This window comes from Ochotona princeps, chromosome 22, assembly GCF_030435755.1.
Source record: "Ochotona princeps isolate mOchPri1 chromosome 22, mOchPri1.hap1, whole genome shotgun sequence".
NCBI classification, from domain to species: Eukaryota; Metazoa; Chordata; class Mammalia; order Lagomorpha; family Ochotonidae; genus Ochotona; species Ochotona princeps.
The window spans coordinates 14,987,010-15,014,458 of NC_080853.1; the positions used below are offsets into that span (position 1 = coordinate 14,987,010).

A 27,449-nucleotide genomic window follows, 5' to 3' on the forward strand; every position below is an offset into this window, starting at 1 on the left:
CTTCAGTCCAAAGCTCTTGATGGATTTGGTAATTGGAGTAATTACGGTAATTTTACCTTAAAGACAGGCAGCTGCAGATACCCTAGTTGGGAGCCCCCTCCCCGGGCTTCCTGCCAGTCAGTGTTCAGGGACAATGAAAAGTGGCTCCCAGTCCCAGTCCCCTCCCCCAGGATGCAAAGTGGCTGGCTGGGGGATGGGGTACGGAATTCTCAATAGAGGACACCTCCCACCCTCTGGGTCCTGGGGAGAGCGGGAGGGACACGGGAGGGAGGGTGGTTTTACAGAAATCATTATCCTCTCTCCTTTCTTCCTTTGAGGACTTGCAACGTACAGCAGCGACATTCAAAGATGTTTTCCCCCCTCCCCACTCAGGTGTGAAAACCAGACAGGAGGGATGTGTGTGTGTGTGTGTGTTGGAGGGTGGGGGGACAGCACATTCTGTGCATAAGGACCTTAATGGGTCCCACGAAGCCCCAATCGCCCACAGGTGTAACAGGAGGTAGGCACGATGGGCCCTTGGACGTGGCAGAAGAGTTACCTGCCCACACCCAGGCACCCGCAGCGCCTTCACCGCCTCTCCCTGAGCCGAAGCCTTGGGCTGGCCTGCCCCCAATGGCAGTTGAAGGAATTCCACCCAGCTGCCCAGGCGTCCATCTGGGAGGACAATCGCCTGGCGTCAGCTTCGAAGGCTTCTCGGGGGCGCCCTGAAGCCAACCAGGACCTCGCAGCAGGGACGGGACCCTGGGCAGCACCTGGGGCACTGAGCGTCCCCAGCCAGCCCAGGGGCAGAGCGACAGGGAAGCCTCCGCGGGGACATCTGGGGGCTCTCTGTTCAACAGGGCAGCTGAGGACATTCCCAGGCCAGTGGCCTCCTGTCCTCACAGCGCCCCCTGGCCTCGGTTCCCGGTCCCTGCCCATCCGGCACCTCCCTCTCCTCAGGCCTCTGTCTGCAAGGCCCGGCCCCTCTCACCTGCTCACAGGTCGCTCCCTTTCCCCAAAAAGCTTCTGCGAAACGACAGACCTGGTCTGTTCCCCTCCCTGCTCCCTGTCCCTCTCTCTCCTCTTGATCACAACTCCAAGCTCCAAAAGGGAGGTTTAGGTTGACTCTATTCCTTGCCGTGTTGCCCAGCTCATGAAACGGATGCTTGGGATCCTGCTTTGGAAGTTTCCAACAGGGGGCTGGCGCAATGGCTCAACTGGTTCCCCACCAGTTCTTGGTGCAGGTTTGCTTCCAGGGACTCCCACCCCAAGTCCCTGGGGACATGAGAGGCTAGGGCAGGGAGTGGAATGGAGTCCAGGCCCATGTTGATCCTGCGTGGTCACTGGAAGTGCCACCTCTTTCTGGGAAGCAGTCATCTGGATGCCAGGCAGGATGTGACCTCTGCTGGCCGCTCCTCCTGCCCTTTACAGGACACAGCACTACCTTGTGAGGACAGCTGCCATTTCCTGAAGCCCTGTCCCCTGCTCCCAGCAGGTGGAACACAGTTCAGTCCATCAGGGGGGCTTAAAGAAATGTGTCCCCCAGCCGAAGCCAGCCCAGAGCGGCTGCCATTCACCCCGCCCTGGGTGGGGCGGGAACATCCATCGCCGCGATGTCACCAGGAGGCGAAAGATGAGCCCGAGAGAGTTCGGAAGATGAATGGCGAAACTGACAAGTGATTACACAGGCTTGGCTGCTGGAGGGGCCCTGCGCACCTGCTCTGAGTGCAAAGTTAGTACAGCTGAGCCTGAGCACACGCGAAGTCCCCCGCTCCACCCGGCTCCATCGGCCAAGGATCTCAGAACCCCTGCCCTGTACAGGAGCACGTGAGACCGACCGGGTGCCCAGGGCAGGTGCTGGGGAACGCCCGAAATCATTTCTACCCCACAAAGCGATCCCTGCTTTCCCAAGTCTCAGCCAGGTCCACAGGACCTGCCTGCAGGAGAAGTGACTCCGCACCCAGCATCTGCCCCCAAAACTCCCCGAAGTCCCAGTCCCCGCCTCTGCGCTCGCTGTGATGGGGCTGGGGCGACCCCTGGTGACCGCAATGGCTACTTCAACCGTCTAGAGGGGACTGCTGGGTAGGATCGCAAGCTCAGAAAAAAGGGTCACTTATCCTGGCTGCCCCACTGTGAGCAAGTTCCCCAGCCTCCCTGAGCCCGCAGGCGGCGGAACTGTGCCGGAATGTGGGCACTCAGAAGGGCACACGCCTCAGGGGCTGGCCACCCTGAGTCATCAACAGTAGATATTAAAACATTGGATTTGAATAGCAGCCTGGGTTTTCCACTTCTGATTCAGCTCCCTGCCTGTGGCCTGGGAAAACAACCGAGGATGGACCAAGTCCTTGGAACCCTGCACCCACATGGCTCCTGGCTTCAGACTGGTCCTGCTCCAGTCGGTGTGGCCACTTGGGGAGTGAGCCAGTGGATGCAAGATTTGTGTCTCTTCCCCTCTCCCTCTGTAACTTTGAAGTAAAATAAATAAATAAATCTTTTGGGGGAGGAAACTATATTAAAAACAAGAACAACAATTAACTAACATTGAGACCACTCAGTAAGAGGAGGAAAACAGAAATAAAGCATGTTTGAGAGTAAAATGTTTGCCATCCTGTGGCTTCTCACACATGTGCACCGCACGCTGATGTGTGTGTGTGTTGGGGGGTTGGCTTAGAACCAGCCACAGCACAGGCCCTTTCCCACTCACCCTCCTCTCTCTCCTACGGCTGGAGCTGGGGGCTGGAGGCAGTGCTGGCATTGGAGCGCTGGAACAGGCCCCACCCTGAGCAGAAGCGAGGAAGCCGGGGCAGTTCATGAGTGCAGCCAAGATCAGGCTGGATCCGGAGCTGGTGAATGACTGGGCAACAGGCCTAGCAGGTGTGTCAGGGGCTCCTGAGCACAGAATACCCCGTTTAATGCAGACCCCCAACTCCCTGGCCCAGTTCCATCCTCACACTTTCTCTGAAGCCAGCCAGCCCCCATTTTTCAGCATGCCTGCACGGCCTGGGAGGCCCGTGGTGTCGGCTGAGGAGAGCCAATTCCTTCCAGGGCTTTTGTGTGACCACACGAAGCAGACAAGTTGGGGGTCCCAGGGCAGACCCCTTCCATCCCTGGCAATTCCCATCCACTTAGACCATCGTAGTGCAGCAGACTCCAGGAAAGCCAAAACATATGGTAGGCTTGATCTGCAGATGACATGGAAATGACAGTAAGAAACAGACCAATGCCAGGGTGGGACGGGGTTCTCATAGGGTCTGGGCACCCCCCTTGATTGTACACACACACGACAGGCTATGTAGTTTACAGGTACCATTGACACATGACCTTCTGGCCCCAGAGTTGTGGCATAGTAGGTAAAACCACTGTCTGCAGTATGGACATTGGACTGTGGTTTATCTTTCAGCTGCTCTACTTCCCATCCTGCTCCCTGCTTGTGGCCCGGGAAAGCAGTAGCGGATGGTCCAAAGCCTTGGGACTGTGTACCCGCACGGGAGAGCTGGAAGAAGCTCCTGGCTTTGAATCAGCTCAGGCATTTGGGGAGTGAACCAGCAGATGGACATCTCACTCTCTCTCTGGTTTCCAAATAAATAAATCCTAACCTTAAATGAACACCAGAGTACAAACCTAAGTATGTGGCTCTGCTGGTCATGGGAAAACTGTGGGGCTGAAGGTCATGCCCACAAGAAGATTACCCTGGGCACCCAGCCCTGGGTATGTGCAGACATGTGGGCCTTTCTGGGGAAAGGTGCCCTCCATGGTCAAGGTCGTGACCCAGAAAGACAGGCTGATGGTGACTGAGGTTGAGTGAGGGTCCTGCCTTTCAGCCTCTCTTCCTCCCTGTAGCTAGATGGGTGGGAATGAATGAGGAGGGACTGGCAAACTGGCTGCCCAGGCTGACATCAGAGGCGGGCAGGCTAGGAGATGGAGGGGCGCGGCCTGTGAGGGAGGGACATGCGCAGACACCTAGCTCCTGCTGATGGGCAGAGCCCAGAGCACAAGGGCAGGGCGTGAGAGCTGATTGGCTGGTGTATGGCTCCAAGCGGATCCATCCGGGTGGTGGTGATGCGCGTGGAGGTGAAGGACAGCTGGCCAAGGACCAGGCTGTGGAGTCCAGTGCGTTGGGGATCAGGGGGAAGCAAGAACCCCCACTGTGGCCCTGAAAACGTGTCAAGCAGACCACAGATCCTGGAAGGAAGACTAGAGTGAGACACACACACTTCAAGGTCGTAGGCAGAGAAGGTGTGGGACCTTGTGGGAGGGGGCGGGCCATCCCAGATGTCCAGTGGGTGCAGACAGACAGCTGATCCAAATGCCGTGACACCAAGGCCCGTAAATGGGTGCGAGAATGACAAGTGCCCACGTCAGGATGAGTCTGGACGATGAGATGTTTCATGTGTCTGTGGTACCTACAATACCTCTAGCGTGCAATGGCACGCTTGTTGTTATTTAATTCCTTCCATGGATGTTTTGAGCTGCCATTGTGTGCTGAGTGACAGTTTGGACCCATCCATCATCCAGCACACTGGGCGCTCACCAGGGCCATGGCAAAGGAACAGCCAAGCAGAGTGAGGGGCGAAGTGGCGGGGTAGGGAGAGCAGGAGCTGAAGCAGCAGCTGGGGGAGGCAGGGCACCCTACTGAAAGGGGGTGCTTGACTAGTAGATCAAGCAGGTATCTGAGGGTTCCTGGCAGACAGAAGAGCTGATGCTGAGACCCAGCGGGTGGCAGAAGGAGGTGAGGTCGTCCAGTGAAGGGCCGGGGGTGCTGTGCAAGGACCCCCCCCACTCTCAGGGTAGAGGTCTGGTGCCTGAGCATGGCCAAGCCAGGTCTGACCCACACGCTGTGTTGGCCAGCTCTCTGTCAGGGCTGCCTGGGACCTGCGTTGGGTTCCCTGGTCCAGCCTGGAACCCCAGAGCCGTCTCACCTGGCAGGGCAGGCTCACCAGGAGATGCTGTGTTCTTCAAGGCCCTGCAGGGTCTCCTCCCAGAGGAACTCGGCTGGACCTTGGCTCCAGGGCTCCCAGTCGATGCACAGTTCTGTGACATTCTCCTCTGGGTCTATGGAGATGGAAGACAAGGTTCTGGGGGGGTCACACCCGCTCCCTTCCCCCACACCCCCACACCCTCAAACCCCCTCAACCCCAAAAGAGCCGCTTGCTGGGCCTGGCCATGCCTGAGGCCAACCTCAAGACTTCACAAGGATGTTGGGGCTTTGAGGGAGTAGAGGGGTGGGTGACAAGGGTCCAGGAAAGAAGGTGAGCACATAGCCTACTGCATGGGGCCTGGTCCTGGCACGGGCACTGGAGCCATGCAGCTGGGGCCACTCTGGTAAAACACATACCCAGACAACAGAACCCAGGAACCGTGGGCTTGCCTGCCACGGGAGGCCTGCTTGACTGTACTGTGGCTCGGTCATGGTGCCATCTGACCTCTGGGCCTGTCAGCCTGCAGACCTCCATGATATGGCACCAGCAGACCATAGATAAAGGTAGGCAGCAAAGCTTCTTCTCTTTTTGAAAGACGAAAACCCTTTTCTCCTAGTTGGCTTGGAAAACCAACACGTGGCTTCCCTGGGGAAGGTAGGAGGCGGTGGGGAGGATTGTAAGGAGAGGACAAAGAAGAAAAGGAAGTGAAACAGAACCTCAGACTGCAGACCAAGGGTAGCAGATACAAAAGGTGGAGCTTCAACGTCCCCAGCTGCTAAACGAACACATCAGCGTCTTCTATGATGAGGCAGAGCCTAGCTCAGTGCTGAGTGTGACACGAATATTAGCATGACGGCTTGGCTTGACTGACTGCTTTTCCCCAGGGGAGCGCGCATATTCTTTAAACTGGATTTTCTTGGTTCATTCTCTGAACGACCGCCTGATGGCAGTCACGCGTAGGTTTTGTGCATTCCAAACGAGGAAGGCTCCGAGAGGTCCAACATCTTGTCCAGATTCATAGCCCAGGAGTGGCGGTCCTGGGCTCCATCGTGGAGCTGCCTGGGAGACACGTGCCCCAAGCCCAGAGAGGTGAGAGGCAGCCCTGAGTGGCACATCTGGCCGTGAGCACCAACTGGACCCAGCTCAGGGCAGACAGGACCTGTCCCTGGCAAGGCCACTGGGGGGCGCCCCTCCTCTGTGCCATCTTCCCGTAGTTTTCTTCTTCCTTTTGCAAATCCCTTTCAGGTTCTGGAAGGAGAGTCCCCAGTGTTTCCGGTGCAAGGTAGTGTGGCTCCATCTTGGGTCCCCTTGGCGTGGGCAGAGTTTAGCTCCCCTAGAGGTCCAGGGTCAGGCTCAGTAGGTAGCCTCCCTCCTCCTCTGACCGGCTCCTCCTTCCACTCTGCCTCATGGCACTCACTACTCACTATCCCAGCCTGACACCCCTGCCCAGCCAGGAAGGAGCGGGAAGGTAGACAACAGCCCTCAGGGCTGTCCTGGCCTGCTTTCCATGTCAGCTTCTGGGTCAAACTGGCCCTAATGCAAGGGGTCCAAGGCAGAACAGAAAAAGCACAGGGCTAAACGCTGCAAAAGTAACCTGGGCCTCCCTTGAAGTTCCCGTGGGAGAAGGGCATCCCAGGAGCAAGTGGGAGAGGAGCCGAGGTACGGTGGGCTGTGGCTGATTCTAGAGCAGAGCCTTCAAGGGGGCACAGGAGCTGGGAGGGAAGTCAGGCGGACCCCACGGAGAAGCTTTGCAACATCCCCACATTCCCTCCCACTCAGACAAAATTGACCTTGCATTGCCTCCTTGGCTGCATTACGCCACCGTGTGGCCAACCAGTGCAGGTGCACGGCGAGCCCAGCTCAAGTGCTGGTCAAGTACCAGCCCTAGGAAGCCTTCCTACAACCTCCATGGAGTCTGTGCTGCTATTTTCCCCATTTTCCAGATGAGAAGACTAGGGCTCAGAGAGGAGGGGCCTGAAGTCCCACAGCTGGCAGGCGGCAGAACCAGGAGGATAACCTGGACAGGGGCATTATCAAGTACATCATCAGTGGGTGACCCTGGGTAGGGGGACTTTAGAGGGGACTTTTGGGGATGAAGTAAGAGCTCACATGCAGCAACTCACATGAGGTCAGCCATCACTGTGGGCAATGGGACTAGGTTTGGCCTGTGCTTTTCTTTCTTTCTTTCTTTCTTTCTTTCTTTCTTTCTTTCTTTCTTTCTTTCTTTCTTTCTTTCTTTTTATTGGAAAGTCAGATATATAGAGAGAAGGAGAGACAGAGAGAAGATCTTCCATCTGCTGGTGGCCACAATGGCCAGAGCTGAGCCGATCTGAAGCCAGGAGCTTCTTCCAGGTCTCCCACGCGGGTGCAGGGTCCCAGGGTTTTGGGCCGTCCTCGACTGCTTTCCCAGGCCACAAGCAGGGAGCTGGATGGGAAGCGGGGCTGCTGAGATTAGAACTGGCACCCATACGAGATCCCGGCATGTGCAAGGCGAGGGCTTTAGCCATTAGGTTACCATGCCAGGCCCTGGCCTGTGCTTTTTGTATTCTGCCAAGGAACAGGTCTGAAACCTGGGCCTGAGCCTTCTGGGCCCAGAGAGGCTTTTTTTTAGCCAGTGCACACACAGCCTTTATGACTTGCACTCACTGCCTGGCCCCGTTGCCCACAGTGTGCCCTGGAGAGACTGGGGTGCCCTCTGGGATCTGAGGAGACATTTCCTAGAATGCCAGCAATGCCCCAATGGCCACACCATCACCAGCCGGTGCGTTTGAGATTGTGAGCAGACTGGGGGGTTCACTTTGACCCCAAGGCCTGTGACCAGAGCTGGCAGCAGGGGTCGTGCCTCGCTGGCTAGTGGTCATGTCGCTGAGGAGAGGGGGTGAAGTGGCCCCCAGGAAGAGGCCCCTTAGTGAAGGGAGACAGGATGCCTTGGGAACAGAAGTGTCCCTCCTGCCACATGACCAGGCTGTATCCAAGCCCACCTGCCCTGCCTTCCTGTCCGGCCAGCAGTGGCCCACCCGGTGGCAACACGCAGGTCAGGCCTAGTATCAGCTTCCAGCTCAGAGTCCCACAGAAGCCCAGAGCCCCTAGGACACAGTCTCCAGCACCTGCAGAACGCCCAAGGGCTGCCCCGTTCCACTGGTGGGCTGTTCCCTGCACCAACAGCCTCTGGTGAGGCAGGAGCAAGACTGAAAAGGGGTCCAGGAAGGGCATCTTTCCTAACTCATCCACGCACAGGGCTAAGTGTAGATGCTAGTGGGACCCTAAGGGGACACAGATGGTGCGTGCACACACACTGACTGGTTTACAGCCTCAGGGAACCCACACTTGGATCCTAGGTTAAAAAACCCCAATCCACCAAACCAAACATTTTCTTACACTGTTGACAGCTGGTGTGGAAATTAGCATTTAAAGTACTTGAGCAGTGGATAATGTGGTGGCACAGTATGTTAAACCATCGCTTGCCAACACTGGAATTACACATCAGAGTGCTGCTTTGAGACCTCACTGCTCCTCTTCCGACCCAACTTCCTGCTAAAATACCTGAGACGACAGCGCAAGATGGCCCAGCTGCTTAGACCCCCGCCGCCAATGGGGGCCATTCAGATGTAGTTCCAGGCCGTGGTTCTACCCGGCCCCATCCTGGCTGTTGCATTTGGAGATGAACCAGTGGATGGAAGATCTGTCTCTCCCTTTCTGAATTTCAAATAATTTTTGTTTTTGAAAAATGCTTGGTTAAAATCCCTTCTGTAGTAGTTTCAGGGCACTCTGGCTAATTCAGAACCCTCTCCCTGCTACAAGATGAGAACCCAGCCTGAATGGGGAAGCAGCTCACCTTGGCTAAGTAAGAAACGTAGCCAGACAATCAACAGGAGCAACAGTAAACTCACGGGCAGGCAGAGCCAGAAAACCAGGAAAGAAAATGTGAAATTGTTCACCAGTGGCACCAGAGGGTACTTCATGGTCCGTGTGTGCCTGAGCCAGGCCAGCCGGGCTCCCGGAGGCCTGGCCTGTGGGAGGCACGCTTGGCTGTCAGCCCAACTGTGACGCAGCAAGGAGGTCACAGTATGTCCCACTTCCCCCGGCTCAGCCTGGGGCTCCTGAGGGAGACAGCTGCTGGGGCTGTGCTGGAGCCAGGGCCCAGCATCTTTAGCTCTGCACCTGTTCCAGCTTCCTGCTAATGTGCAAGCTGGAACCGACAGATGATGGACTTGGGTCCTTGCTGGAGAAGGAAACTCTGACCAGGCTGGGGTGGATGTGGGAATGTGAGCCAAAGTGGCTGCTGTGTGGTTTTCTCCAGTAGGCTCCTTGGACCACTTGCCTATCAGCAGGTGGGTGGAAATATAGTAAAACATGTCAATTCCCAGGCGCAAATTTTGCAGTTAGAGCCTTGGGCAGGAGGGGAACCAGCGAGAGGAAGGTAAGGCTTGGACTGAGCCCAATATGACTACTGCAGATGGTTTTGAGAGCCGAGGGTGAAGTCAGGCTTGGGGAGCAGCAGCAGCAGCAGCAGCAGCAGCAGGAAGTAGGAGCCTGTGGTTTTGAGGGTCAGTGGTTTAGAGGCAGCCCCGGCCCACTGTCCTCTGAAAGAGGGACGATCTAGAAAAATGGCATTAGAACAGGTATCTGAGAAGCATAGTGCCCCGGTGAGCTGTGCCACACAGAGTCGAGGCCAAGCCCAGTGGCAGGTGGATGAGGTTGGGGTGATTTCTTGGTCTCGGGTCCCAAAGGGATTGGGGTCAGACAGCTGAGGAGCACAGGTGAACACGGCTATGAAAGCTTGGCAGACAACAGGCCATGGTGTACAAGCCTCCCCGGCCAGCTCTGCAGGCCCAGCTGGGGGTCCAGAGTCAGCAGTCCGGGCAAGGGTGGACACACACTGCAGGGGGCAGCTCCCAGACCCAGGGGCTGTCCCTTGATGTCATGTGGCGTGTGCTGGGCAGGAGGACAGCTCTTGGCAGAGGCCTGAATCACAATGGCTCTTATCATTCTAGTTTCAAGTGAATCACACACCCTAAACCTTGCGCCAACATGATCCAGGAACTAATCTGGCCATGGAACACCTTGCCACCTACCCAATGCAGGGGGAGAGTGGGTGCTAGGGGAGGACTTCCTCCACACGCTTCCTTTCAGACTGCCCAGCCCTCGCAGAGGGCAGCTGGCCCTTCCTTCCTCCTGAGATAGAGGGCCAGCCACTGGGTCCTTGGCACATTGACCCGTCTCCACAGGGATCTTTCTTACTGGTTTCTTCCAGCATGACAGCCAACAGATACTCTGCTTTGAGAATTCATTGACTTTTTGAGCTATTTCATCAAACTCCAGAGCCAGGGTAAAAGCCACAAATCTAGACCCTAGAGGGAGGGGAGTTCCAGCGTGGAAAGAGTTAACTTAAGGATACTCACTCAGTACCACAGTCTGTGACCCAAAGCACACACCAAACTGTTAGATAAGAATCTCCTTAAAATTTAATTGAATAAATGTATTACATTCAATATTCCATGGGTTTCTTCTGGACCAAGGATGGGCATAAATACAAACACATCTCTGGACCTTCTTCCCTAACTGACGAAGATCAAACACAGGAGGCAAAGGGACGCAGGGACACCTCTGTATTTACAGTTTGCCTTTTACAGTTAAGTGCCGGAAATATTTACAGAAAATACAACAGGAAAAGGATCATGTCTTGGCAATAGACTGGAATTTCATACAAATTGTATATAGGATTTCAAGCAAATAAGGATACTGCTTATTTTTAACCACAACTGCCAAGCCCTTCAGAGAAGAAAATATCTTGGTCGCTGCAAGAGGACTTGGGAAACTTGGTTTGCTTCAACAAGTATTTACTGGGCGCCTACTAGATGCAAGGCACTGTGGAATCCCAAATTACACCTTTTCCCTTGCCACTTAGAGAGAGCAAGCGCAGGAGTTGACATTCTGACAAAAACACTATGCAGTGCACAGCTTCTTCAGCTACTGTGAGACCCGGCTCAACTCCACGGGGTATGGAAATGTCACCCCTAGTCTCTCCACTCCGACCATCTGACCCCAGGCATCCTTTCATGCAAACACAGAAATCCATTCTCCTGGGGAAGCTTTTGTCTGGAGGGTCTTAAGATGCCACACAGCAGCCTGTGGCTCACACAGGTACCTGACCACTTCTCTGTGTTCACCGCCCACCACAGGATGTGTTTTTGAGAGAAGTTTGCTCCGACTTGGGGTCACATGCCACCTTTGACCCCAGCAGTGCAGGTGGAATGCCAACTCCAGAAGGCAGTGGCTCTCTAGAATTCAGTCTGAAGACATTGCCCAGGCAGAAATGAACTGTTCACCAAGGCCTCACATGTACAACCTGTAGGCACCTGACACTTCCAGACAAAGGTGTGTGTGGGGGGCGGGGGGCTTTGTACTTCTCAGTGAGTTCACAGGGAATGGACTGCCCTGTACCAGAGGAGCTGGAGTGGGAGGAAAATGCCCATGCGTGTGTGCATGTGTGTAACGGCCAGAGGAGGCAGGCGGGCAACCCACCACGTAATTCTGCCACTCAAATGGTGCAAGGACAGGAGGAAGACTTGGCAGGAAGCGCCAGACCAGAGAGCTGCTTAAGCGAGGAAAGTGTGACCAAAGGCCTCCTGGCTGTGCTCAGGGACAGGAATCGGGATAAACCCACCACCTGAAACGGAGACTGAAGAGACCCCTGCCCCACCTCACCTCCGGTTTCAGCCACAGACCAAGGGGTCCTGGCCTCCCCTCTAGGACTGGCCCAACTGTCAAGTGGCTATTGAAGATTGTTAGGGATGAAGTATGTTCTCCACGTAGTGGTTCACTCCTCCAAGACAATGCAGTGACAGAGTTGCATACACATCACACGTTTCTGACGTCAACATGAAGTCGCATCTGAAGAATCACATCCACATTGGTTATCTCCAACGTCTGGAATGTTCCAAGTTGCACATCAACTTACAGCTTTCTTGATTCACTTGTTTTTCCCCTTGGAATGTCAAGCTGGGATTTCCTCGGGAGTTATTAGCCCTGATCTTGTTCCTGTTAATCCAGGAAAACCTTCATAGGGCAGAACTCCTTCGTCTTTATTGGACATCCCCCTGTCCCATGCTACCATCTGCAAACATCTGTTTATTGCCTAGCTGGGAATCCATTATTGAGCGGTGCTACACCCTGAATGGTAACGGAGTCCGAGGAGAAGGAAGAGGTTATCTTTACCTGAGCTTAAAACAAACATGAAGGAAAGCAAGAGTTGCTATGTCTGCATTTCTTGCACACAGGTGTTAAGATAGATTCTTGGAACAGGGAGATCTGTAGAGGGAATCAGGTCCTACATTGGCTCCCAACTTCTAAATAAATGACCAAAACATCAAATCAGACTATTATGGCCCTGATCTACAGACTACTGACATCACAGTTCAAGTGGCAAGATACTCCTTAGACAATTCTGGTTCATTCCTCTTTGGACTCAAACGTCACTTGATTTCTGAATGTAGAAGAAGTTTGCTAAGGGAAGCACAGGGAGACCAGGAGACGTGAGCGGAGGGCCCCCGCAGCACTGCAGCAGGAATCCTTGTAGAGCATTCTGAGCCTAGCCACCTCCCAAGCTTCGTCCCTGGCAGCAAAGGAGTAGCGAGGTAACAGAAGTGTTTCCAGAGGCCTGGCAGGGGTTCACTGTGCCGTCAGCTGCAAAGCCCAGGAGACTTGGTGACGGCAGCCGTTTCTGACAGCAGCAACTGCAGGAGGCATGTGCTCGTGCTGCCTGCACACTCACACCCGCCCTGCCGCGTGCCCTCTGGGGGAGGCTGGTAGTCAGCTACTTCCTGAAGCCCAAGAAGCATCCTTCATCAACCGCGGTAGCTTGCTCCTTGGTGCTGTCACAAGAGACAGTGAGGGAAACCAAGAGGTTGCCAACCTTGCTGTCAGTGTACACTTGTTAATGTGTTAACCAAGGAACGTTGACTGTTTACCCTGTCACTTATGTCACTGAACTGCATGACGGGGAGGCATCACTGTTGTACAACAACTTTTAGGCCCGCACACTTCATTTGTGTCCCCACAAAAGGACATGCCTGCAGTTTAGCTCTGACACCTGCAAGCGACACCATCAGACAGACCCACGTAGTGAGGAGAATGACTTCCAAATGTGGAGAGAAAACGATTCTTTTTCTGAGAGGAAACCACCGAGACTCTTGGCTCTTTTCGTCATTCTGATAGTCGGATGACAGACCTACAGGTGAGCACGGAAGGTTGGGACTTTGTCCTTCTCCTCACACGATCAACAACAGTCTACACGGCCTGGACGATTCCGAGACAGATTTTAATTTTGAATACAACCTCCTAAAAAGTGAGGTACAAAACTAACTTCAACTTCTAATTTGCACATTTGTTGATCCTACCAATGCCATGTGTTTAACTGAGATGCATACAGCCTTCCTCCTCAAAAGGCTTACAGTTAACTGCCACTTTAAAAAAAAAAAAATTTGATGGCTAAAGTGTTTATCGTCATTACCAGCAGGAGTATGATTGTGTCTGGGAACCCATCTTACTAGAAAGCCCAAAGTCTTCTGTCAAATGGGTTTATATGTGTTTCTTCTCTTGTGGTGACTAGACAGTGAGCTCTTAGGGGAGTGATTTATTTGTACAGTGATCACCTAACAAACTGGCTTGCTTTTTGACAGTCCCCAGACTGGAGTGTAACAGTCCTAGATGCACAGCGGTCTAGGAGCTACAGTTCTTGAGTCCAACCTCCTGGAAAAGTGAAGTATAAAACTCTGGCTCCAGCTGTTTGTTTCGGTATTTGTTGACAATGTCTGTGATCTTCTGTTTCCGGCGGACGTGTGGTGGGCTGTAGGAGTCGCTCTCCAGTCTCTTTCTTCTACAGATGTTAATGACAGTCTGCCTTACCAGAAATCCTTGAAAACAAAAAGGGTTTCAAAGAACTGTTAACAGTGAGCCAGTCAAATGAACTTGCAGAATCGTTCCTCCATCCTCTGAAGCCCAAACTATCCCATTCCATTTGCAAAACTTGCCATTCCCATACCTAGATAAAACTGTCAGAAGAAACACAAAATGACAAGAATCAAAACCTGACTGGAAAACCCATTTAATTCTGTCCCGGATTAGGAACAGCTAATTTCATTTCTCAACACCGGCAATGTTGAAGTTAACGCATGTACTTATCAGATTAAGAACAGTTTAAGCCAGAAAAAAATGCTCCCTTTTCAACAAAAGCCACAGCATTTTCTACATGTGGAGCTTGATTTTTATTTCTTTTTGGTTTATAAAGATGCTGAAGGGAAAGAAAGAGATCTATGTTTTGCAGCCCCAGAAGACCTTACCGAGGGCTCGCCTGCTGACTATCATCCCATCCACGAGAGGGATGACCATGTTGAACTTTCCAGTGGCTCCTTGAATTTTTATTCGAAATAATCCAGTGTTTAGAGGGTGGATGAAGATGACAGGAACTTCTTTTTCAAGAGTTGTAGACCTTAAGAAAAGAAAGCTCGGTTTACCCTACAGATAGCAGTGTTGAAGTACTCCACACGGAGGGTAAGACGGCCAACGGGGCCTGCTGCCAGGCAGTGGTTTGAGAAGTGCCAAGAGGTCTGTCTGCTCAGAATTCTCTATTGGAGGGCCCTAAATCTTCCTTACTGGGATCAGGCTTTTTAACTCAAAACAGGAGGCTGAGAAAACACGCTATGGGCTGGCACTGTGGTGAAGAGGTGACCATTCATCGCTGACATCCCATATCAAAGTACTGGTTTACAATGAAATAACTCATTTGATCAGGATATTCCACCTGCTATTTCTCTACACTGTTGTGGCCAATTCAACTCCATTATTTCTGGTATTGCTCTCCTATAGCAGTCTTCACCAAACTTCACTGCCTCATATTTTATTCTCTTTACAAACAGCAATTTATTCTACCATGTAAAAATCATTGATGAAGTGATCTATATTACTTATCTTTAGAAAATACAAATCAAAACCACCATAAGGTATCACTGTAGACCAGGGAAGATGATCACTCTCAAAAACCCTGTTTTAATGCTAGAATGCAGAGTACAGGGAACCCCTGTACATTGACTATGGGAACAGAGACTGGTGTCACCACTATGGAAAACAGTGGTCCCTCAAAATCGAAAACAGAACTGTTGTATGATCCAAAAACCCCAGTTAATGGAAATCAGGATTTCAAGGAGATACGTGCTCGCTCCCACGTTTGCTGCAGCATTATTGGTGCATAACGTCCAAGCCAGGGAAACAACCTAATATCCACCAGTGGAAGAGTGGACTGAGAAAATGTGCTATAAACACACACAGTGGAGTGCTGAGCTTCCAAAGGAAAGAGACCCTGCCATTTACGAACTATCACGTGAAGGATCTGGGAGAGATCCATTCCAAGTGAAATACAGCAAACAACGAATCCTACACGACACCAGGATGGGTCTAAGATGATGGAACTCATGCCAGTGCAACAACAGAATGACCGACTTGTAACTCCTCTGCGCCAGCGCCAGGACAGAGGAGAACCCGAGGAGGTCCTCATTAGTCACAGGGTACAAAGTTTTAGTTTTGCAGGATGGATAAGCCCCAGCGTCATCTGTGTAGCACAGTGGCTACAAGGAATAGTACTGTATCATATACTCAGAAAACTCCTAAGTTGGGACTCTTACCACCAAACAGTAACAATAGAGTGGGAGGCAGGGGATGTGGAAACCATTGGACCTGTTTGTGGCACAGAAGGCGGTGATGGTTCCACAGGTGCATATTAACCTCTGACCTCAACCAGTTGTAAATATTAAATAGATACAATGGTCTGTAGGTTAATCACATCTGAAAAAAATAGTTTAGAAAAAGCAACCCTTGTGGCTGGCATTGTGGTGTAGTGGGTAAAGCCGCCATCTGCAACACTTGCATCTGACCTGGGTGCCGGCTTGTATCCAGCTGTTCTACCTCAAAGCCAGCTCTGGGTTAACGGCCTGGGAAAAGCAGCAGATGCACCCATGTGGAGACGTAGATGAAGCTCCTGGCTTTAGGATGGCCCAGCATTTGGGGAGAAAACCAGCAAATGGATGATCTTGCTGTCCCTGCCCTGGCTCTCTTTCAGAAAAATCTGTTTTTAATCCTAATTTGACAATCTTGTGCGTTTGTAGATAAATTTGTTCCTTCATTTCTTTTTCTTTATTGTCTTCCATCTTTTTTGTTTCAGAACAATTTACTTCTAAAGTCACACTCAACACAGACATCAAGAAAAGACAGAGAAAGCAACACAGACCTCAGGGAGGTGCTGCTGTTTGCAGTGGTTTCTACACCAGTGCTGATCTCTGCCATCAGGTCTGACAGGGGGAAGTTTTCTGGAAAAAAATAACGTTACGATTAATATCTCCCTGATGTCTCCCATCTCTTTACACATGGATTGTACTACCCTATGACAGGTAATCCTGACGATTCCCTACAAGTAGACGTTGCTCCCGAAGCTATCTTTTAGCAGAGGGCTTTCAGAGAACATGATCAGCGGATCTTGGCAGGTCTGCTTGGAAAGAAACTGTCACTCCTTGCTACTAACTCTGAGCTAGACACCATTCTGGGCTAAGCACATGTTTCCACGTACTGTATCGCTTACATAAAATGTTGCTCCTATTTTGCTTACATAAAAATCATAAGAAAATTATTCACAGCAGAACTCCTAAGGACATGTTTCCCAGTGAAACTAGATAGTAAGACCCAAGGAGACAGGGTGAAGGGCAACACTTCTGGGATGACAGGGACTAACTGATAACAAACCAACTCCAATAGCTGAAAGCTATTAGTCTCATCAAATCTTCCTGACTGAACTAGGAGCTGTGCTTGTATGCACTGACTAGATGAGCGATCTACCGCTCCATACAACTGAGCAGTGGCGTGGGCATGCAAACACAGACTTGCTGAACTCGCACAGCTCTGGGCCATCACACTGTGTCTAAGCGTCCTCTCCCTCTGAACAGTTAGCAAATTGTCATCCTAGGATCACCTGACCCCTGGGGAAGACCTTCATGCAGTACCTATGTCATCGTAGCGTTCCACCCAGACTACAGAAACTCTTGTTTCAGGTCCGAGGGGAGGCACAGGGCGGCCCTGAGGCAGCTTCTTCATTCTGGAACTGGGACTGAGCTATGTGAGGGAGAGAGAGAAAGACACAAAGAACTGGTTTAATAAAACAACCCAGTCACAATTTATCAGGCTGCACAGTGATGCATGAACTCATGGGGAATTACTTCAGGGAAGGTGCCACACACATTTACACGCATGCTCTCTGGCCCCCCAGTGTCAACTAGGAAAAGGACAAGAAAGACTGAACAATCACAACTTGCATTAAAAATAATAAAATCTACATGCAACATCTTAATGAGGACTACTTCTAGTATGGCCAGAAAGCAGTATGCTCTCCCCATCATGACACTGTCACTCCTTTGCCTAGGAAGCTAACCTCCAGAAGGCCCAACCAGAAAGTTATTCCTAAGGCCTATTCCCAATGTCTCTACTATGGTCTATGTCTAACTCCTTTACCAGCACAAAGGGTCGTTTGGACATCTGCTACCATGCGCAAAACGCTGCTGGCTTCTGTCACACAATCAACTTTAGCTTTCTTGGCAAGACTAACAGGGCTATGTGGCTTCCCTTTGACAAGCTAACAGGCTGGCATTCTGAATTACACTACTATTCCGACATGCACCAGAGCTACATTTGTGCTGAAGCCTGAAGCAAAGGGTGTGTACAAAGGGAAGAATTCCATACAAACTAAAGCAGCTCTATTAAGCACAGAAACATATGTATCTTTGCCAAGATGATCAGGGCCCACGGTAAGTCCTCTAGATTCTTGTTTCTGCATGGCCATTCACAGAAAATTATAGACATCCAGCCACATTCAGGGACTTCACAGCCTCATGGCGCTGATCAGGCGTGTTCCCCCCCCCACACTTTTTTTTTTCCTAATCAGTTAGACTGTTTGTCCAACTCTACCTCTAGCCTTAAATTTAAGCAGAGCAAGTCTGCTTGGCTCATCTCCCCTTTGATTAACTGAAAGGAACTTTAACTAAATCCATAAACCCTTCTGTCACATACTGTGACACAAGTATGGTTTCTCCTTTGTGTTCACAGGGCCCACTCAGCTGCAAGAGGAAGGTATCACAAAGGACAAAGGTCCCTGAGGACCACCTTGGAATTCTGTTCAACTGCTAACTTTTTCCACTACAATCTTACTCAACTCACCCAACAGTCCTTGTGGATTTTAGAAATGGACTCCACAGGGTTTTCAGCATACATGATCATGCCATCTAGAACTGTATACCACTTTACTCCTTGCTGTCCAATCTTCATGGCTGTTCCACCTCTCTCCTTGCCTGTTTCACTGTGCTGGACTTGCACTGCTCCGTCTGTCCTGTTCTCCACCTCAGGGAAAGCAGTGATGACCAAGGCAGAGTGCACGATGCTGCCTGTGGGCTGCTAGTGGGTGATCTCTATCAGACTGAGGAAATTCACTTCTATTTAAAGTGTGCTGAGAATTTTTCTCATGAATAAAATGTTGAGTTACTGGGAGCTGGTGCTGTGGCGGAGTGGGGTCAGCTGCCCGTGGCAGCACCAGCAGCCCATATGAACGCGGAGGGTGCAAGTCCTGGCTGCTTTACTTCTGACCCAGGTCCCTAATTTCAAAATCAATCTACTTGAAAAAGTCTTAATACAACTTGACAGTTTTTCCTAAAACAACTTTTTTGCATTCTCTTTTAAGGATGTATATAGATAGATGAAATAATTTTCACTTGGAAGTAGTCAAACTTTACAATGAAGGAATGGATTCAGTGAAGTTTATACTTATTTTGCCTTCCTTACTATTTGTTGCAAATAAATCTTAGACTTACAACTTGATCCTATATTCTTACTACATTTACTTTGTAAGCAAAAAGATTTCTTCTTATAGTAGGGGCTAAGTGCCTCACTTAGTGTAGTTATTCATAAACTGAGACATTCTCTAACACGTTTCTTTTTAAGAAAAGATTTCTTTTGATTCAAAGGCACAGCTAAAAAGATAGAGGAGAGCAGGAGCGAGAGAGAGGTGTTCCATCCACTGGTTTACTATCCAGGATGGTTGCAATGGCAGGATGGAGCCAGGCGGAAGCTAGGAACTTCCCCAGGCCTCCTCCCAGGTGGAGGGCCCCAAGCGCTTCCCCAGGTACTGCAGTCAGCAGCAGGACTGGAGGTGGGACAGCTGATTCCACTGGTGTGAAGAGACACTGGCATCAGAGGCAGCAGCCCCTAAATGTCCTTTTACATGGACGTGCTGCAGGTTGAACACTGCATGAGATGAAATGGATAACTGCTGCTGTGCTTTGGCTGCCTAGTTAAGATCAAATAAAAATCTAAGACTGAAAAGAAATTAGAGAACTAGGCACAGGTTCTGGAAAGGTGAAATCAAGGAAAACAACAGTCTTACAAAAGACTGTCTTACAGTTAACTACTTGTTGCAAGCAAAAAATAAGACAACCATGAGATTCCAATTTGAAAATGCTAAGTTATTGGGGTCAGCATTTTTGGGGTAATGGGCATCAGTTGGTGTTCCAGATGCTCCACTTAAGATCCAGCTCCCAGTTTTTGGCCCGGGAAAGGCAGATTAAGATGGTCCAAGTGTTTGACCTCCCTCCTGTCTTCTGCCTGTGAGGCCCAGATGAAGACCCCGGCTCCCAGCCTCAGCCTGGCTCAGCACTGGCTGCTTTGGCCCTCTGCGGAGTGAGCAGGCAGACGAAGAGCTCTTTCTCTGAAACTCTTTCAAATAAATAAAGAAATCTTAACTGTATGAAAATTCCCCTGTAATTTCTCTCTGGCTAAAGTGAAAAGTTTTTCGGGCTTGATTTTACAATGGGCTCCATTTTACTTACAAACTTTTGGAGATAAAGCAATAAAGCGACTTACCCTTTGTGAAGAATTCAGATTGTCTGTGTGATTGGGGAAAAGCTCCAGCGTCAGGGAAGGCTGCTTCAGAATTCCTGGCATAAGATCCATGTTGGAATCGCTATCTTGGTCTGAAATGTTACTTTCCAAAGAATCAGCTATGAAGTAAAACAAAACAAAGCAAAAAGACAAGGAAACAATAAAATCAATGAAAATACCTACTACTTTTTTACAGCAAAAGTTCTGAATTAATTAACTAATTAATTTAGCTTAAATCTTTTTAATGCACGGTTTCTAGAGCAAGGACGGATGAACTCTTCTGGTAAAGTATCAGGCAATTAATAATTTAGGTTTTGGCAGCCATAATCTTTGTATCTTATTTACAACTCTGAAAAACATAAAAATCATTCTTAGCATTTGAATTAGGTTTTTGTATGTTATAGTTTGCAAGCCCCAAGGGATAATTAAAACAAAACTAGAAAACATTGGACATTTCTTTTCTTTTTTTTTTTAAGATTTATTTGTTTTTATTGCAGTCAGATATACAGAGAGGAGCAGAGACAGAGAGAAGGATCCTCCGTCTGATGATTCACTCCCCAAGTGACCACAATGGCCAGTGTTGTGCCAATCCAAAGCCAGGAGCCAGGAACTTCCTCCAGGTCTCCCATGTGAGTGCAGGGTCCCAAGGCTTTGGGCCATCCTCGACTGCTTTCCCAGGCCACAAGCAGGAAGCTGGGTGGGAAGTGGAGCTGCCGGGATTAGAACCAGCGCCCATATGGGATCCCAGCGCGTTCAAGGCAAGGACTTTAGCTGCTAGGCCATCACGCCAGGCCCAAACATTGGACATTTCTGCTATGCAATATAATAAAGGGCATCTGTTTCTCTCAGGATAATCTTAACTACACATTCAGTTAATAAAGCAGGACCATGACAAGTAGATCTGGAGTCACACAGAGTTAAACAAACAAAAATCAAGGAAACAAATATCAAGAAATATAAGGAAGCTATGCCAGGAGTGGGACACAGTTGGCGAAGAAATGTTTTATGACAGGAGTTGGGACAAAGACCCAACCTGGGACCTAGCATGTAAAAACAAGGCAACTCTGGAAGGACCTGCCTAGGGTAAACAGGCTGCGCAGGAAAACGCAGGCAGATACCTAGCCTAACAGCCAGGTCTGGGCTCTGAGAACAGGCGGCACACACAGCCCTAAGGCAAACGTCTACAGTGTGGACCTAGACTATAAACGGCCCTTCTTGCTGGGGACACACGGGTCCCAAAGAGGCTCCTACAGTGGAAATTAAGTGTCTAAGTACAAAAGTTAGGAAGCTGCCAAGGAAGGACACAACAAAGGTCATCAGTCTGGAAATGCAGCAGAGAGAAGTGTAATACAAGCTACGGTCTCATCCTAGGAACGACCTTGATGAAGAACATGAAGTCTCCAACCCAGTGCCTGGTCATGCCTGAACAAATGGGCCTGATTTGCAAAAAATACAAACTCTTGGTAAAATGAGACTGTGAGTTCAGACTGGGAAGTAACAGTCACTCCCAGTCCTTAGGAGGGACTGTCTCGCAGCGCGTCTTCGCTAAGCTGCACAAGTTTCTCCTGCTCAGTCTGGAAGGTCCTCCTTCCTATAGAGACGCACAGACATGCTTTCACCTGAGTGTGGGGTGGAGGGGGTGGGGCTCATCGTGAGGAGAGGAGAAATAAACAAACTGGAAAAGAAGCTTCCACACACTAGACTCCTTCACCAAGACTACCAGATCAGCTTGTCTACTTCCCATAAAAAAGTTATAGTGAAAATCAGTCTTACATCTTCAGGTAATATAATGGCTACATCTTAGATGCCTCAGATGACTTGAAAATATCTGCAAACGCAACACGTTACACAAACCAGTGAATATAAACATAGATGCTAAAATTGCGCCACGTAAAAAACGGCTCTTACTTAAGGACTCCACCGGAGACGGAACCACAAAAGCGATTTCTGTAAGGGCATCAGCGTAATACAGCACCTTCTTCTGTCCGTTGAAAATGCTGGCGCCAACGTCTTCAGAGGATAGTACCTCATCTGGGAACAACAAGCACAACATTACTGCTTCAGAAAGTGGGAAAAAGCAGCATCATTCTGCTTCATAAAATGTCAACTGGTAAAGAAATGGCTAATAAATATAAGTTACATGGAGCAGGCAATGTGGCACTGTGAGAGAAGATGCTGCTGGGATACCCCCATATCCGGCCACTGAATCAAGTCCCACTACTTGGCTACAGAGCCAGCCTCCTGCTTATGCATGCTGTGAGGCAGCAGACACTGTCTCAAGAGCTCAAGTCTCTTCTGTCCAAATGGAGACTTGGATGAAATTTCTGGCTCCTGGCTTTAGCCTGGTCAAGATCGGGCTGTTGCTAGCACTTGGGGGAGTGAATTTGTACATAAGATCTCTATTTAGTTCTGCTTCCCAAGGAGGTGAATATAAATAAAAAGAAAATAGAAATGCTGTTTCCAACAAGAAACAATTATTATCCATGAAGAATGAACTGTAAATGTTCATTAAATGTCTTTACGGTCACATTAAATCATAAAACATCAATTCGGCAGCTTCTGAAACTACTCCTATGTCAGAAAACTTCTTAGTTGAGCCTTGATTTCATTGCTAAGAGGCAGGTTACAGGAGTAGTCCTTTTGAAAAAGAACCAAAGGTCAGAACATCCCCACAGTCCCTCTGAAGGGAGCTGGTGCATGTGAAAGCGTGAGTGCACATGTGGGGGTCAAGCCCTGCCTTTCAAACTTATTTGACTCAGAAGAAACTTGGAGATCAAATCAAAATTATATTTAATGGGAAATCTTGAGCGTATAATCTTGTCAACACAAGAACTCTGAAAATTCAAAGCAGCGAATGCAGGCATTACTCACGCAGAGACAGAAAGCTAACTTGTCAGACAGCACAACCTGGAAATAAAATGCACTAGCAGGGGCCTCGGGAGAGGGAAGCAGGCAAAGGTCTTTGATTTCTACTTCTGAGAATAGTTCCTCAAGAGAACTTGTTGACACTGGCAAGAGTCTCTGAAAGACTGCCTACTATTTACCAGAAGAGCTCTGATACTATCTCACTCCAATACCTAAACATCCACCTTTAAGTGCCAGCATCCCATACAGGCACAGGCTTGTGTCCCGGCGGCTCCACTTTCCACCCAGCTCTCTGCTTCTGACCTGGGAAAGCAGTGGAGGACGGCCCAAAGTCTTGGGACCCTGCACCCACGTGGGAGACCTGGAGGAGACTCCTGGCTCCTGGCTTCGGATCAGCTCATCTCCAGACATTGTGGCCATTTGGGGAATGAATCCGCAGGTCACAGGTGTAAGATGTTTCTGTCTCTCCTTCTCTCTGTAAATCTGTCTTTCCAATAAAAATAAAATAAAAATCTAATAATAATCCTAAAAAAAAGGAATGTAGGGCTCAGAGTCCCACTGCAGTGGTGTAGCGGGTAAAGCTGCTGCCTGTGCTGTGTGCACGCCCTATGAGCACTAGTTCATGCTCTGGCGGCTCTCCTGAGCTAGCAGCCTGGGAAAAGCAGAAGATGGCTTACGTGTATGGGCCCTGGCCACTGCAGTCCTCTGGGAGGTAAATCAACAGATAGAGACCTTGTTCCCTGTTTCTGCCTTCCCCTGTAATTCTTTAAAAAGAATAAATTAATTTTTTAAAAAAGTAACTTTTAACTGTTACTCCTGATAGTCCCAGAGTCTCAAAAAACACATTTGTTATTAGACAAAACAATAAAGAACTGTAGTATCTTTATTGAAAATGGAGCTTGTTTAGACTATAAAAAAGAACTTGTCAGCATAGTGATACATAATTAATTTTGTAATGATTACATCTACCACTACATATTTCTTTTTCAATTAAAATTTTTTTTAATCAACTAATTATTTTAAAAGATTATTTATTTTTATTTGAAAGGCAGATTTGCAGAGAGGACAGAGAGAGAAGCCTTTATGTTCTGGTTCATGCCCCAAGTAGCTGCAACGGCTGGAGCTGAGCCAATCTGAAGCCAGGAGCCAGGATCTTCCTCTGGGTCTCCCACGCAGGTGCAGGGTCCCAAGGTTTTGGGCCATCCTCTACTGTTTTCCCCGGTCACAAGTAGGGAGCTGGATGGGAAGTGAAGTAGCCAGAACATGAACCAGTGCTCATATGGGATGTTGGTGCTGCGAGGCAAGCGAGTAGCCTGTTGAGCTACCGCACCGGCTCTCATTCCGTATTTGAATATGCAAAGTGTCTGGAAGATTATATGATGCACAATATCACGCTCTCTGAGGACTGGGATTAGAGAAAAGTAATTGTTCCTTTGTATCTACTTAGTTTAGCTTTTTTAAAAAAAGACTATCAATTCATAGTAAGAAAGCAAAATAGTAACAAAAAGATACAAATGGCCATTATAAGTTTTACCTTGTTCCGATCCTTCAGCATCATCAAAACTGTTGATTGACCAACTGCTGGAAACATGCCCGGTCCAACCAGGGTGCCTGCCAACATCCACTGACCAGCCAAGGGAGAGTAAAAATTCCAGGAAATGTGGCTGAACATTTCTGGAAGACTCCACATTCTTTAAAATCTAAAATATACATAGCAATCATCAGCTATAATGAAGGAAACAAAAACATACATCAAAATAAACTTCATACAGATGATTTAGCTCTGAAACCTCCAACAAGTCCAAGTTCCAAGTAAACTTGAGAATTTATCACTGCAACAAAAAAATGTATGCCCGAGGCAGGCATTTAGCCCTGCAGTTAAAGATGTTGGGTACAATGTTTGCGTTCCCTTTGGAAGTACCTGGACTCAGTGCCCAACTCCAGCTCCTGGGGAAGAGCTGACGGAGCTCCTGGCTCCCAGCTTCAGCCTGGCCCAGTGCTGGCCACTGTGGGCATTTGGGGAGCTCTGACCCTGTCTCTCACGTAAATGAGTAAAAAAATTTTAAGTAAAAAAACCAAACAATGTGTGCTCTGTAGCTAGACAGACTAGATTGGCTGGAACTTGGGTAGGACTCTCAACTCAGTTTCTCCATCTGTAAGGTGATGATTATACAGATTAAAGACAACACCACTAGTAAAACCCTGAGTCCCCTTTCTGGTGAGATGATTCCTGACACAGATATGCTTTCCAAAAATAAGGCTGATACTTCATCCCCGTCTTCACAGACTTTACTGCTGGACAATGAGAAACGTAAGTGTGAGATTATTTAATTACAAACCTATTAAAAATTCAATACACAGTAGGAATGATTAATACAAGAGAGTGTAAGCACCCTTTTCTTAGTATAAAGGAGAGATCCCAGCCATTCCAGGAAAAATGAAGGCCAATATAATAATGCCTGGGCTCTCTAGTGGCCTCAGGTGAGCAGCCCCTCATTCCAGAACTGTGGCTCTCATCTGAGAGTCACTCTGCACTTGAGGGGACATTTGGAAATGTCTGGAGACATTTTTTGGTTGTCACAATGGGTAGGACATTATTGATAACTAATGTTGGAAGCTAAATGTGCTAAAATTAACAGAAGTCTAAGTCATTTGAATAGCTTTTTGGGACACCCACATTCCACTGTCACAGTTCTTGAGTTTCAAGGCTTGGCTCTGCTCCGACTGCAGCTTCCTGCTACTACCCCACGATAGCAAGGGATAGCTCAAGTGGTTGAGCCCCTGCCACCCATGTACCCATGTGGGAGACCCAGCTTGAGTTCCAGGCTCCAGCCTTTGCCTTGGCCTAGTCCTGGCTGTTGCAGGAATTCTCTCTCTCTCTCTCTTTTTAAAGCAGGTTTAGAGAGGGAGGCACACAGAGAGTCCTTCTGTATGCTGATTCACTCCTCAAATAGCTACAACAGCTAGGACGGGGCCAAGCTGAAGCCGGGAGCTTCTTTTTTTTTTTTTTTTTTTTTTTAATTTTTTTTTAGATTTATTTTATTTTTATTACAAAGTCAGATATACTGAGAGGAGGAGAGATAGAGGGGAAGTGGAGCTGCCGGGATTAGAACCAGCGGCCATATGGGATCAAGGCAACCACCTTAGCCACCAGGCCACGCTGCCGAGCCCAGAAGCCGGGAGCTTCTTAAGGGTTTCCCATGTGAGTGCAAGACCCAAGCACTTGAACCCCACCACTGCTTTCCCAGGCATATTAGTAGGGAGTGGGATTGGAAGTGAAGCAGCTGGGACACAAATTGTGTCCACATGGGAATGCTGGCACTGCAGGTGACAGCTTAACTTGCTATGCCACAGTGCTGGCCCCTGCTGGCCCCAGGCAGGAATTTGGAGAGCAAACTAACAGATGAGAACTCTCTCTCTCTCTCTCTTCTTCTCAAACAAACAAATCAGTAAATAAAAAAAATTTTTTAAATACATAGGAGAGCTCTGACAGCAAAGAATTATCTGGTCCAAGACGGAAAAAATGCTATCATTGAAAACTTCAGTTTTTAAGGAAAGAAAATAAGAAATTCTTCTCCAAAAGGAAAGGGGAGGGTGGTGCGAGAATCAGTGTATCAAAATCATTTGGAGGAAATTCCTAACAATAAGAATCCTTTAGCTTGCTCCAGACCTTCTACATCATAATCAATATCCGCAGCATCCTAGAATCACCACTTTCCAAAGCTCTGCCAAATGATTCTGACGCACTGTCGTCACTCACACAACGCTTGTCTATGGAAGCCCACGGAAGTCAAACCATGCCAAGTTATACTCACTGCTTCTCAAGACATTGAGTACCAGTGCCAGGTCATCCTTAACACCAGTCTTTTTTATAAGTGTAACCACTTGGTAAACTGGGTCAGAAGTGGAACAGCTGGGACACAAACCCTAGCTATCATAGGATGCCATCATCACAGGTGACAGCTTTATCTGCTGTACAACACCGGCCCCCGGGGTAATACCAGCTTAGGGGTTGCTAATGTGGTACTACAACATGCTTTAATGCTCCTATTAGGAACCTTGGTAAATTTCTTTCTTTTTTCCTTCCTTCTTTTATTTTGAATTTAACCTTGGTCAATTTCTTAAGGCATGTTGATTCGATTAATGATTTTACATTGATTATCGTAAAATTCCAAAATCAATACAGCTACAGTGCCATATCATCTGCCTATTTCACATTTTCACCACAAGTACAAACCACGTAACATTATTAAACAAAAGAAAATAAAACTTCAGAACTCTTACCTCTTGGTTTGTTTTCTGACCTGGCTTCATATAGAAAATAAAAACTGTGTCGAAAGGACGACATGGCAAGAGGTCCAGATACCCAATATCATCAAAAAATCCTGGGATCGTGGAATCAAGTGCAATAAGGTGAGGAGGTAGACGACTATTTGCAGGTTCCTACCGCCAAAGGAGGAAAAGGGAATTACTGTTGATTCCTGATTCTAGTGGCAGGAATAAATACAACCATAACCCCAAAGACATTATGTTCCATTTTTGTATACTTTCTCCTGGTTCTTTGTTAAAACAACAGAGTTTACACTGTATATATATAATGTATATAATTTGTGTCCTCTTTTTTTCTATATCAAGCTTCTTACAGCTTTTTTTAAAAAAGATTTACTTGTATTTTCGTTTCAAAGAATTTATAGCAGAGCTCACGAGAGAGGCCTCCCA

The 27,449-nt window shown here is 48.8% G+C and overlaps 2 protein-coding genes across 6 annotated transcripts in view; both read right to left on the minus strand.

Moving 5' to 3' along the window:
- Positions 1-2,887: 2,887 nt before the first annotated feature.
- ADIG (adipogenin) lies at positions 2,888-8,937 on the minus strand. Of its 2 annotated transcripts, none has more exons than XM_012927244.3 (3): positions 8,734-8,937; positions 4,917-5,031; positions 2,888-3,161 (listed from the first exon to the last, which is right to left on the minus strand). In XM_012927244.3, coding segments are annotated over exons 1-3 (243 nt in total). In that variant the 5' UTR covers positions 8,861-8,937; the 3' UTR covers positions 2,888-3,160. The 2 variants fall into 2 exon arrangements, with proteins under 2 accessions (XP_012782698.2, XP_012782697.2); XM_012927243.2 differs by having other exon boundaries at positions 2,889-3,161; positions 4,899-5,031; positions 8,734-8,935.
- A 4,262-nt stretch (positions 8,938-13,199) lies between these two features.
- RALGAPB (Ral GTPase activating protein non-catalytic subunit beta) overlaps positions 13,200-27,449 on the minus strand; it is an 83,144-nt gene continuing 68,894 nt past the window's right edge. For all 4 annotated transcript variants that reach the window (XM_012927191.2, XM_058679748.1, XM_058679749.1 and 1 more), the window contains 8 exons: positions 27,015-27,173; positions 24,265-24,430; positions 21,774-21,896; positions 19,848-19,984; positions 16,946-17,054; positions 16,180-16,258; positions 14,240-14,388; positions 13,200-13,813 (listed from right to left, as the gene is read on the minus strand). In XM_012927191.2, the coding sequence (XP_012782645.2) occupies positions 13,620-13,813; positions 14,240-14,388; positions 16,180-16,258; positions 16,946-17,054; positions 19,848-19,984; positions 21,774-21,896; positions 24,265-24,430; positions 27,015-27,173 (1,116 nt within the window). In that variant the 3' untranslated portion in view covers positions 13,200-13,619. The remainder of the gene's footprint in view (positions 13,814-14,239; positions 14,389-16,179; positions 16,259-16,945; positions 17,055-19,847; positions 19,985-21,773; positions 21,897-24,264; positions 24,431-27,014; positions 27,174-27,449) is intronic.

Coding starts and splice junctions, on each gene's coding strand:
- ADIG (XM_012927243.2), bottom strand. CDS start 8,860: ATGAAGTACCCTCTGGTGCCACTGGTGAACAATTTCACATTTTCTTTC. Junction 5,032..8,733: donor ACGTTTCTTACTTAGCCAAG/GTGAGCTGCTTC, acceptor CCATCTCCATAG/ACCCAGAGGAGAATGTCACA.